General features: G+C 35.1%; 1 protein-coding gene across 7 annotated transcripts in view; it reads right to left on the bottom strand.

Moving 5' to 3' along the window:
* Positions 1–12,625, bottom strand: part of LOC123562448 (sushi, von Willebrand factor type A, EGF and pentraxin domain-containing protein 1-like) — a 447,821-nt gene that overhangs the window by 25,748 nt on the left and 409,448 nt on the right. For all 7 annotated transcript variants that reach the window (XM_053537519.1, XM_053537520.1, XM_053537522.1 and 4 more), the window contains 5 exons: positions 9,128–9,224; positions 7,437–7,524; positions 6,730–6,888; positions 5,464–5,586; positions 1,337–1,458 (listed from right to left, as the gene is read on the bottom strand). In XM_053537519.1, the coding sequence (XP_053393494.1) occupies positions 1,337–1,458; positions 5,464–5,586; positions 6,730–6,888; positions 7,437–7,524; positions 9,128–9,224 (589 nt within the window). The remainder of the gene's footprint in view (positions 1–1,336; positions 1,459–5,463; positions 5,587–6,729; positions 6,889–7,436; positions 7,525–9,127; positions 9,225–12,625) is intronic.

Below are 12,625 nucleotides of genomic sequence, written 5' to 3'. Positions count from 1 at the left end.
TGACTGACTCCAAAATCAATAGGGGTCATCTACTCTGCATGTTCAATCATCCTATGAAGTTTCAACATTCTGGGTCAAGTGGTTCTCAAGTTATTGATCGGAACTGGTTATCAATGTTCAGGCCCCTGTGACCTTGACCTTTAATGGAGTGACCCCAAAAACAATAGGGGTCATTTACTCTGATTGAACAATCATCCTACGAAGTTTCAACATTCTGGGTCGAGAGGTTCTCAAGTTATTGATTGGAAATGGTTTTCCATGTTCAGGCCCCTGTGGCCTTGACCTTTAACAGAGTGACCAAAAATCATTAGGGGTCATCTACTCTGCATGACCAATCATCCTATGAAGTTTCATCATTCTGGGTCAAGTGGTTCTCAAGTTACTGACTGGAAATGGTTTTCAATGTTCAGGCCCCTGTGGCCTTGACCTTTCACAGAGTGACCCCAAAATCGTTAGGGGTCATCTACTCTGCATGAGCAATCATCCTATTAAGTTTCAACATTCTGGGTCAAGTGGTTCTCAAGTTACTGACCGGAAATGGTTTTCAATGTTCAGGCCCCTGTGACCTTGACCTTTAATGGAGTGACCCCAAAATCGGTAGGAGTCATCTACTTTGCATGCACAATCATCCTATGAAGTTTCAACATTCTGGGTCAAGTGGTTCTCCAGTTATTGATCAGAAATGGTTTTCAATGTTCAGGCCCCTGTGACCTTGACCTTTGACGGGGTGACCCCAAAATCAATAGGAGTCATCTACTCTTCATGACCAATCATCCTATGAAGTTTCAACATTCTGGGTCAAATGGTTCTCTAGTTACTGATAGGAAATGATTTTCAATGTTCAGGCCCCTGTGACCTTGACCTTTGACGCAGTGATCCCAAAATCAATAGGGGTCGTCTACTCCAGCAGTCCTACAACCCTATAAAGTTTGAAGATTCTAGGTCAAATGGTTCTCCAGTTATTGCTCGGAAATGAAGTGTGACGTACGGACGGACGGACGGAAGGACGGACGGACGGACAGGGCAAAAACAATATGTCTCCTGGGGGAGACATAATTAAGAGATATGGTTTATTTACTGTATATTGTCTATAGTCTGAAAGTCAAAATGACAAAGAATGTTTTGTCATAGAGGTTATTATTTAAAATACCAAAACTAAATCACCTGATTAAGGGTAGTTATAAATACTTCTCTACGAGCCAAAAATGTCAATTGCAAGTATATGCATTTTCTGCTTGTCTAATGCTATCATTTTGATAAATTGTTTTTGGAACCACATAATATATTAGGTGATATGTATTTATTTCAGAAAGATAAAAATTGACAGCAATCTTACACTGCTCTCTGGTTTCCTAGGTACATGTTGTCTTCTTTTATAGAAACATACAGCTATAACCACAATAATGACAAGAAATACCATTCCAGAAACTGCTCCAGCAATATATATAATTGAATACACTGTAAAAATACAAAGAAAAGGTGTATTAACAAGAAGGCATCCTTCATTTGCGTTACACAGCTTTCTACAATAGTTTTGGTAGATGGTCACACAAGAAAAATATCTGTAAAAATTATTTAAATATAGTGCCAGTGTTTTCACCGTGTCCAATCGTTACTTTGATAAAAAAAGACGGATCAGTAACGCATGATTTCGGATCAAATGGAGCGGTTTTGGTGATTTTGGATAAGAGAATTATATTTTTCTGGTATTTAGAATTTACTGTCAAGGAAGGCATATAGCGTAAGATGTGCTCCGAATATTATGAAATACTGGTTGCTATTCATTTCCAGCAAATCTAAGCACTTTTCTCAATTACTTTGGAAAATCATGCGAAAATAAAGGGTAAACAATGCCACTAAGAAAAAGTATTATTTCATAATGTTATTTGGCAAATCATTAAATTACCACTTCCACGATATCACTGACACTAAAATATCATAAATAATGAATTATATTTCATGGAAGACCAATACAAGGCGATTCATGATCGTGCTGGTCAGTAACACAGGAGACACAGGATCAGCGACAGGAAAATGCAGTAATATAGGAGCTTCTGAGTTTTCTTCTGTGTTCGTTTTCATCAATTTTGCTAGTTAAACATACCTTTATTTATCTATCAAAACAGTGATAAGTAGTGGCAACACAACATGATCGAAAAGATGTTTAATGCTCCACTCTGGTAAGAGTCACGTCACCATGTGTTGCTACTAAATTGAAGTATAGGAGAGATCGCAGTGACGTCACGCATTAATACCTGTTTATCTGGTGGTGGGCAAAACAAATGTTTTTACATCGTTTGTGTATGGGATCGGAATTTTTAATTTTTAATAACTTTTTCGCTCATTTATGGATTTTCAAAATTCAAAAAGTTTTGAAATACTTACAATTTTCATATTCAAATATCTTTTATGAATGAATAACCGTTTTAAATGACATATAATTTTAACAGCGGCGTAGTGATGTTCAAAACTTAAAAAAAAACACTGTAACTTAAGCGTCCATAATTGATCCATTTTATTTCGAAATAACAATTAAAATTAATTAATAAATCGCTTGTTTTATAACCTTTCCATTGATTAAAAAAATATTGATATAATTTGTGTTTTAAGAAAGTTTAGGCCGTTAGAAAAACATCTCTGTTTAGAAAAAAAAAACATGGCCGTTCGGCTTCTGCCCACCCGATAACTGTCTTATCAGTTCTAAAAATAGAAAATACAACGAATTTGTATACAAACACGATCTCTACTTATTGAAAATTGAATAGATGAAGTTCAAAAAATAGGACGGCTCCAACTTACCTAAGAACTTAAGGTATACAATTTTACTAGTAGCTGTCTATTGACAGCGTGCTCGACTATTCGAAGAATTGATGGAAGTATGAGGTCAAAATATTACCAGAGATTTTCAGACAAAAGAAAAAGAGTAGATTAGACTAAAATGTATCTGCATTTGTGGATTTTGGGTAGATCTTTCACTATATGGTAATGTGTGACCATGATGGTAAGCAAGTGTTGAAAGTTTGAAAGTTAGACAAAATATGTAATGGCATGCGAAACTTAACTAATTTCTATGTCAAATCAAAGCCTTGAAATGTCTGATGGTTGCGGGTTTTTTGGTTTAAATGCCAGTCTATGAATATACATGAATGAGAAACAAATACAAATTTTATGTGCCTCATATCTAAGATGAACTCTGCCTGACCCAGCTTGTGATGTAACCATGGGCTGGAATACCACATCATTGATAGATCTTATATAATCTAAATGGCCAGTGTGAGAGGATACAGGTTGAATAAGAACTACTTGTTCATTGATAATTCATCCGCATTGTTCATAATTGGGACTATTTTGTGTAGCACATGAACATCCTTTGGATGTGATTCGGAATAAAATAAAGATGATTTGATTGTCAGAAATACACTTTAACTTTGGTAGCGGGATAAACCCGCAACCAAAAATGGCCATAACTGAGATAAAGTCCTTGTCCTAGTTATGTAGTCTTGCCTACATATGGAAGTCATGACGATAAACGAGTGTTCAAAGTTTTAAAGTTGACAGAATTATGTACTCTTGTCTACAGATGGAAGTCATGACGATAAACGAGTGTTCAAAGTTTTAAAGCCACATGTCAAATAGTTTTGACAAAACGTTGACTTTTACGAAAACTGAACTAATATCCAAATCCAAAAAGGGCCACATTTCAGTCAAAATAGTTGACAGTGTTATGCACTCTTGCTTACAAATGGAAATACTGATGTTTTGACAAAACATGGATGTGAACGAAAACAGAACCAATTTCCAAGCCCAAAAAGAGCCATAATTCAGCCAAAATAGTTATGTACTTTTGCTTAAAGATGAAAATCCTGATGATAATCAATTGTTTAAAAGTTTCAAAGCCACATGTGGAGCACTTTACACAAAATGTTAACTGGTACGAAAACCTGAACCAAGATTTGTAAGTTAAAAGGGACCATAATTCAGCCAAAATCTTTGATGGTGTTATGTACTCTTGCCTAAAACCGGATATGGTTATGGTACATATGTGCTGAAAATTTCGAAGCTTTACCTCAAAAGATTTTGTCAAAATGAGGACTGGTACGAAAAACTTAACCAAGGTGTGACGCCAACATCTACGCTGACGCCAACGCCGACGCTGTGGTGAGTACGATAGCTCTACTCATTCTTCGAATAATCGAGCTAAGAAGCGTTCCACACTGCGGATATAACACTGGGTTCCCTGTTCCATGAAGGTTTACACCAGCTCGCCAGTACAGTAGAATAACTTATTACATCTGCTACACTGGCGAATTATGTCTTTGTGTCTTCTCATATGTCTCTTCAGGTTTCATTTTGTTGATTTTGTTTGATAGCATACGTAGCACATAAAGCCACAAAAATGAAAGAATAATGCAACGACTCACCCTCTTTCTTTGCTTACGTTTAGAACTATTATAATTCTGGTAATTATAGCTCTGCCATGGGGGTATCATTAAATCTTTCTTCAACTCACCTCCAAAAAGAGGTGGAATTAGTTTTTACAGGCAATAACATTGAGATAATAACTTGCAAAGCAGTGGTATGATACTTTGTACTTTTAATCAAATTGATTTATTTCTGCTAAAGAATTGCTAATCCCGTAATTCTTCAGTTTAGATACTATCGATTTTTACTATTGAATAAAGTTCGTTGTGAAAAGTCTGTGATTGTCGTCAAGGACCCAAACACTTTTGCCTTATTTTTAGTCTGAAAAAGGAAATTTTACATACTAGCCTAAAGGCGGTAAAATCACAAAGGTGAGAACCATCTAAGAATAGTCAAGTAACTGGGGACAAGTTCTTACTTGAGGAATCCTTAAAGGTATACGTGCGTGTTAATTGCGAATGTTTTTGACATTTTGGTAGAAACACATTCATAGATGTGCTAAGGTGATAAATAAATTACACTGTAGTATGAAAAGTAGGTCCAAGTCACAGCATTTTAATTTTGATCTCAGGAAATATCTCTCGAAAATGGCTTTCTTGCCATCGTGCTTATAATTTGAAATAGGACAACCTATTAATACATTTTTTTACTTTATACAGAATATATAGACAACATGATTGAGTACATGCATGCCTTTTTCTGTCTAAAACAATTTGACCACAGTGGGACGGAATTCCAGCCTTCAATCAATAGTAATACACGGGGTTTCGTCAGAAGAATGATTAACTACATAAACACTTGAGTCTGGAAAATTGGAACATGAATTATAATTTATTTACAAAGTAGAATCTAGTTGACATTTGTGGTACCTATAACGCAGAAATTGTAATCTACGCACACGACCAGATATAGATCTAGATGCACCGATGTTGAAACCATGTTTTATCGTAGATTCATGTATAGGCGATTTTGTTATATGTTCATATAGCAACTGCTGCTGATCATGTTAGAATATCAGATAAGATATGAAAGATACCGTACCTTTTTCAGATGCACATTGTGCCCCCTCGTAATTGTCATAACAACTACAGGATGCTGTACGTCGACCGGTGTCTGAGCATATACCTCTGTTGTTACAGTAACCAGGGTTGTTAACACACCATGCTGAAACAGTGCAAGTTTATCATTTCCATGTGCGAGAACACGGAAAAATGCTTTATTATTAATGATAATACCACTTCATCATAAGCAGTTCCTTATCTTCAAAACTAATGGAAACTGACATACTTAGATTTACATCATTTTACGAACAATTTATAGCAGAACCATGTTTAAATAATGTATTATAGGAAGGTATCCAGTCCACAGATATGCAAATTCTATATAACAGTGCTATTAAAATATGAGACGCATCATGAGAAAACCAACATAGTGGGTTTGCGACCAGCATGGATCCAGACCAGCCTGCGCATCCACGCAGTCTGGTCAGGATCCATGCTGTTCGCTAACGGTTTCTCTAATTGCAATAGGGTTTGAAAGTGAAAAGCATAGATCCTGACCAGACTGCGCGGATGCGCAGGCTGGTCTGGATCCATGCTGGTCGCAAAGCCATTATGTTGGTTTTCTCATGGCACGGCTCATATATCAAAAATGGATGCTTGGTAAGCTCAAAAATTATAATTCTGGTATCATTTCAAAGTGTATTGTTTACAGAAAAAGAAAATATATTACAGATTTTTTGCTTTTTTCTTCACTGAAATCTGGTTATTACAGTGAAATATTTATCATTTTGCAGACAAGAAACAGCACTATAGCGATTCATGTGAATTACTATGGTCATCTTATTTACTAATTCTTGTCCAGAAGACACAACTTCAAATGATAAAAAAATAAATATTGTGTCATCAGGCATCAAAATGATATTGTTATCTATTTGTAGATTGGATATACTAAACACATTAGGGAGTGTGTTAGGGAGTGAATTATTCTGCATGCCTAATAACTGATTCAGAGTTTGTGAATGGGACAATGCATGTGCCCATCAAAACTAATGAGTCCTTCCATTTCAAAGAAAACAAACAACATTGGCACTAAGAATCTTCATGCTAACTTTTCTGTTCCGTAAATATCTCAAGATTTAATTTTTGGTATAATAAAACAAATAACACAGGCCTGCTCAGGCAATATGCAATATTGTGACAGTCTACCTTTGAAAAAAAATGCCATATCACCCTTGATGGCCTGTGTTATTTGTATATTGTTATACAAATTAAGTCAAGTACATGATCCTGGTATACAACAACTTACATTTACATTGTGAAGAGCTGGTTGCCCCTTCAGCATCATTGAATGTTTTTGCTGGACAATTCTTGCAAGAGGATTGGCCTGATTCATCTTGGTATGTGTCTCCTGGACACAACTCACAACTCACTCCATCTGTACCATACCGACCAGTACTGCATACAACTGAAATTATACAAAATGAATGTACTAAGATAAGATCATCATGTTTGGTATGTCCTGTATAAAGGGCTTTTATTCCATTTCTGTATCTGGTTTTCTGCCTGTCATTCAGACTAAAAGAAACAAGAACATTTTTGGTATTATTGACTTGATTCCTAATCAAAAAGATTACTTTCACTTTGAAACATCATATTCATATTCACTTTGAAAATGTATGCTATTCTTTCTACCTTATACAGGGTAACAACACTTCATTTAGTATTGATGCCACCAGTACCAAGGCAGCTAACTTGAGCAATACATGTGGTCTTTAATGTTTCTCCTTACATTATTTATGTTTGATTGTTGGATAACACAATCATTTAATTCATCCCCATCCAGTAATCAGTGTTGTATTGCAGATTACTACATGCTAATTATTCTCCGTAAGTTCGTATCTGAATTTCATATCCAGTGCATGAAGTTAATTTCTTTTTCAGATAGATAGAATCTGATTAATATAAAATTTATCATGTCCACATATTTTGATGGGTACAAAAAACAATACTGACCACACTCGTTATTTATAGATTCTTCACCAGGACTGCACAGTACACTGACCACAGATGGAGCAGCACTTTGGTATTCTATCTGGCCTGGCTGTAATTATAAAAAAAATCCTTCATTTAAAGATATTTCATAAATATTTTCCCCTTTCATTTAATTACTTGCATTTCTACTATGCAATTCGAATATATTTCTGTACTGGAAAGGAATGGGGCCTACATTCCAAACTGGACAAAGCCGCATCTCAGTGTTAATACAAGTATGCCCACAGGCAGAATGTTGTGCCGGACAAAATCGGACGGACGCACGCATGGAAGCACAGACACCAAACCACCAAAAGTGGCGACTATATCGAGCTCATCGCATGTGGGTTTGACCTTGACAAAAATGATATAAGCCGTTTACTAACCAAAATATCCATATGCAATTCAACACAAATAAACATTTCATGTGATGATTCTGTTTTATAGAGGAAACTTTATCTACACTGCTTTCCTTTTTCCAATGAAAAAATAAGCATACAACAATGAAATTATTTAACATTGTCCTGTATAATACGGGATATATGTTTAGAATTGTAACCATCCAAAAATTAAATTGGTCCTGCCTATCTGCTCATCCAATATGTATTTTAGAATGGGTAAAAACATTGTCAAATAATATAATATTATTTTAAAAATACATATAACAAACAAACATAGGTATCCACAAGAGGATTTTCAAGTATACCTTAAACAGCAAAATGTATTTCATATCCAGATGGCAACTACAGAACCACAATATATTACTTAAATATACAGCACTCAACTAAAAATATAGAAAGAAATTTGGCTTTCAAAATTTCCAGTAATGATCAGAGGTTTTTTTGTTGACTCATGACTCAATGCCACTGCATGCTTACAGATACTTTGATACATTCATCACATTTATATAATGCATTTAAAGCATGGGACCTTCATGGCTATGTGGTTACAGTTGCTGGTTCTATTTACCACTGCGGGATGCAGAATTCTATCAGAAGGTTAGCACTTCTAAATAGGCACTAAGGCAATGTTGCAGAACAAAACTTCGATAACCTTCCTGTCTAGACAACATGGCTGTATGCACATGTAGGCGAAACGTAAACATTCAACGTTCTTACAAATGATTCTGAATATGACATCATACAGTGGTACAAGATTGTTTTGTTTGTTCAATCTAAAAAAATTGCATTACACATTTATGTTGTTCTTTAATTATAAACAACAGTTTTGTGCTCAGCCCTCAATATACACATTTTCGCTACATGGAGTTTAAACAATGCTTGATAGACTTCTCCACATCTGCCAGTTAGAATATCTTTTATCATCTAGACTGAAAAGTCAATAGGGAAGGTTATCCAACTTTTCTTTAACATTGACAAAAATATAAATTACACAGATGGGAAGATAAATTACCAACTGGACAACATGCATAATACCTATTTGCCAAGTTGTGTTTTAGATCAGAAATGTGTGATTGGAATAAGGTAGTGCATTTTCTAGTTGGTTACATTGGTTCTCATTGTATACATAGTGATACGATATAAAAAATCATGGCAGTTTCTTTCCAGTCTGGTGCCAGTATCCAGGCCTAAAATACTCTCACAGTCATGCCTGGTAGACTTAAGGTAGACTTAGGTAGATAGAAAGAAAAGTAACAATGTGTTTTTACTTACTTCCAGCGAAAGCTCTTCTTTGTTGTTATTAATAATCTGATTGATGACTTCTTTGGTTGACAAAGCAACATTATTCTGTGTGTCCAAAGTACTGTCACTAAATAACCAAAACAATAATAACTCATTAAATGAGATCATTCTACCACTTTCTTTAGTATAGAAAAGCCATCATATTAAAAAAATAAAATGACAAAATAATCAATAAGTAAGCCTACATTCCTGAAAACACTTTTCATAGACTTTTAATACAAGCAAAGTTTGCAGTATTTTAAGAACATTATAATTTTTCAGTAATTAAAAAAAAACTCTAGAAAGAAGTCCATAGCACAATTAAGACGCCTCTGGAACTGTGCATTGTAATTGTCTTTCTATGTTTTTTTAATTTTGATTTGCTTCGGGTCTTGCCTGGCACCAAGACAGTATAGTATTATATAGTACCAAACAGGACTAAAACAATTGGGTTCCACAATCAAAACTAGAGATGCTTTTGAGAAAATCGCATGTCTCCCACAACTGCCTAATCATCTAAATAGTAAGTCAGTCTTTATATACTGTTTACTTAATCCATATGCGCTTTCTTGACACCAAAAGGACGCCTATACTACTACTTTTAAAAGAAGTATTGGCGCCGGTTTGGGGGCAAAAATGCGCAAGAAATCTGACTGTTTTTTGGTAATTCAAGGGCCATAATTCCGAAGTGTCCCAGATTTATTTATGGGGCCGTCTAATTATAGCGAGTGTTTGTGCCAAGTTACGTTGATATTCATTAATTCATACAAAAGCTACAGCAGTAAAAATATTTATGCCTATGGATGACCTTGACCTTTTAAAGGCCTAGATTTTGGCAGTGGGCCAAGGGATTTCTGTCTTCACCTGCACAGTTGGGGGCTAATGACCAGCACAGTATGGTTCCAATAAACAAGGGTCATTGTTTATTGGAGAGTCAGTCTACCTTACAAGTGTATCAATTAGTGAGAAGTGGAAACAATGTAATTTATTTTAAATTTATAAATAATTAATAACTTTTAAAGTTATACTTTTTTTTTTTTGGCATTTCTATGTGAAGAAAAATATTTGATGATCAAACATAATAATAAAATAATCAGAAACTTATTTCCACAATAATGAAATAATGAAAAACATACTTAAAGAAATATGCAAGTTTTCATTTTTTTCAAATTCTGTCTGGAGAATTGTGATATTTCAGAAAAATGTGAATTTCACTAATCAAAGCTTGCAGAATACTGTAAATAACATTTGTCTAAAACTGAAAAAAAAAACAGAATGTGCATTTCAAAGTTAAAAAAGTCACTTTTGGCAACACACTGAAAAAGAAAATTGAGTATAGATGGAACACAATAATTTTATATTCAGATAATGTTGATTACATGAATACAAGAAAATCAATTTCTAGTTGGAAAAATATTGTTTGTCAGCACAAAGAACTCATGAAGTTTTCACTATACTTGTGTTTTATTATCATTATTATTTTTAATATTATCACTGTATATTTTATCATCCTATATATAATATAATAATAATAATAATAATAATGATTATTTTTATTATTATTATCATTATTATAACATTAAAGTAATAGATATTATATCATATAATATCAAAATAATAACTTTTATTATTATCATTCCACATTCACTGAAGAAAAATTAATTTCTTTCAACTCCACTGCACACATCTTCATGGTCTAGGGGTCCCTGCTGTGCTAATTGCCCTCTAATCAGTTACTGTTACATAATCGCTGATAAGCAGCAGATAAGATGGGAGTTGTATATTGGATTTGGTGGGGGGGGGGGGGGGGGGGACACTTATATAGTAGTGAATCTAGGCCTTTAACTACGAGCCTAGGTCTTGTGTGTAACACATTTTCCTGTGTGAAGGTCCACTTATAACTTATCCAGCACACAAAAAGAATGTATGTAAAATTTTTGACCTCTAAGTGTGACCCTGACCTTTAAAGGCAGGGGTATGAGTCTTGAATGCAATTTGTCATCCTGTTGTGATGAATGACTGTACCAAGTTTTTTGAATATCAATGCATGAATAAAAATGTTAAAGAGTGGGCCTGAAAAGGGACCTTATACCTTTGACCTCTAAAGTGTGAATTTGACCTTAAATATTGGATTTGGGTATATGTGTAACAGTATTGAATATGACAAATTGTTTTGTTATAGTGATATGTGTCAAATTATTTCAATAGCCATGTATGCATAAAAGAAGTCATCAAGCAGACAGGAAAAAAAGACCTTAAATCTTATGTGACCTTGACCTTTAAGATATGGATATTGTATATGCACAAAACATTATACACAGGATAAGACAGGATAGGACAAGAGCTCCGCCAAGCGGGGCAATATACGCCTGAAGGGTTACGTCATAGGATGGGAGCAAAATTTAAAGAACTTGACTGTAATAATGTAGCCCAAAGGACTGGAACAACAAAAGGAAAACTTCAACAAAAAAAAAAAAAAACAAATCTTAGTCCACAAAAAAAATATTCCAAGTCCACAAAAAAATCCTTATCAGGTACAGTATGTAAAAATATATCTAAAAATTGGAGGTACCATCCATGTTGTACCACAGAAAAGTGGTCTCGGCTTTTCCCTTTGGCCAATAATAAAAAAGTTTCAAAATAAGCTATTTATAGTAACATAAAAGGGAAGTAATTAAAAAAATATTGTAAGTGAACAAAAAAGAGTTCAAGAACACTGCAATGCAGAGCAATATACACAAAGCAAAGTCATATATGACCTCTGACCCTTAAGTTTGACCTTGACCTTGAAGCATAGCCTGGGATTCAGGCGTTGATATTTTTTGCTTTGTCATAACATACGCGCTATTTCATATACATGAGCAAGTTGCTGTTACTGGCTCGTTTAGTTTCTGATAGTATCAACTGTCGATTTGCAGAACAAAAAACACATGAAAAAATTGACAGACTGGAACCCAGGCTACTTGAAGCGAGTCATCCGAAACATGCGCTCTGCATGTCGTCTCAGTGTGGTGAACATTTCTGCCAAGTTTCTTTGACATCGTTCCAGCAGTTCAAGAGTTACAGAGCGGACCGGAAACAAACTGATATGACTTTTGACCCTAAGTGTGACATTGACCTTGAAGCGAGTCATCCGGAACATTCGCTCTGCATGTCGTCTTGGTGTGGTGAACATTTGTGTCAAGTTTCTTCGAAATCCTTCAAGGGGTTCAAGAGTTACAGAGTGGACACGAAACAAACTGATATGACTCTTGACTCCTAAAAGTGACCTTGACCTTGAAGCAAGACATCCAAAACATGCGCTCTGCACGTAGCCTCGGTGTGGTGAACATTTGTGTCAAGTTTCCTTGAAATCCTTCAAGGGGTTCAAGAGTTACAGAGCGGACACGAAAGTGCCAACGGACAGACGGACGGATGGACGGACGGACAGACGGACACTAGCGTCATAACATAATACGTCCCTTCGGGCGTATAAAAATTGATCTCTAA

This window comes from Mercenaria mercenaria, chromosome 2 (genome assembly GCF_021730395.1).
Source record: "Mercenaria mercenaria strain notata chromosome 2, MADL_Memer_1, whole genome shotgun sequence".
NCBI classification, from domain to species: domain Eukaryota; kingdom Metazoa; phylum Mollusca; class Bivalvia; order Venerida; family Veneridae; genus Mercenaria; species Mercenaria mercenaria.
The sequence above is the reverse complement of the archived record's forward strand: the minus strand, read 5'-3'. Positions and strand labels throughout refer to the sequence as shown.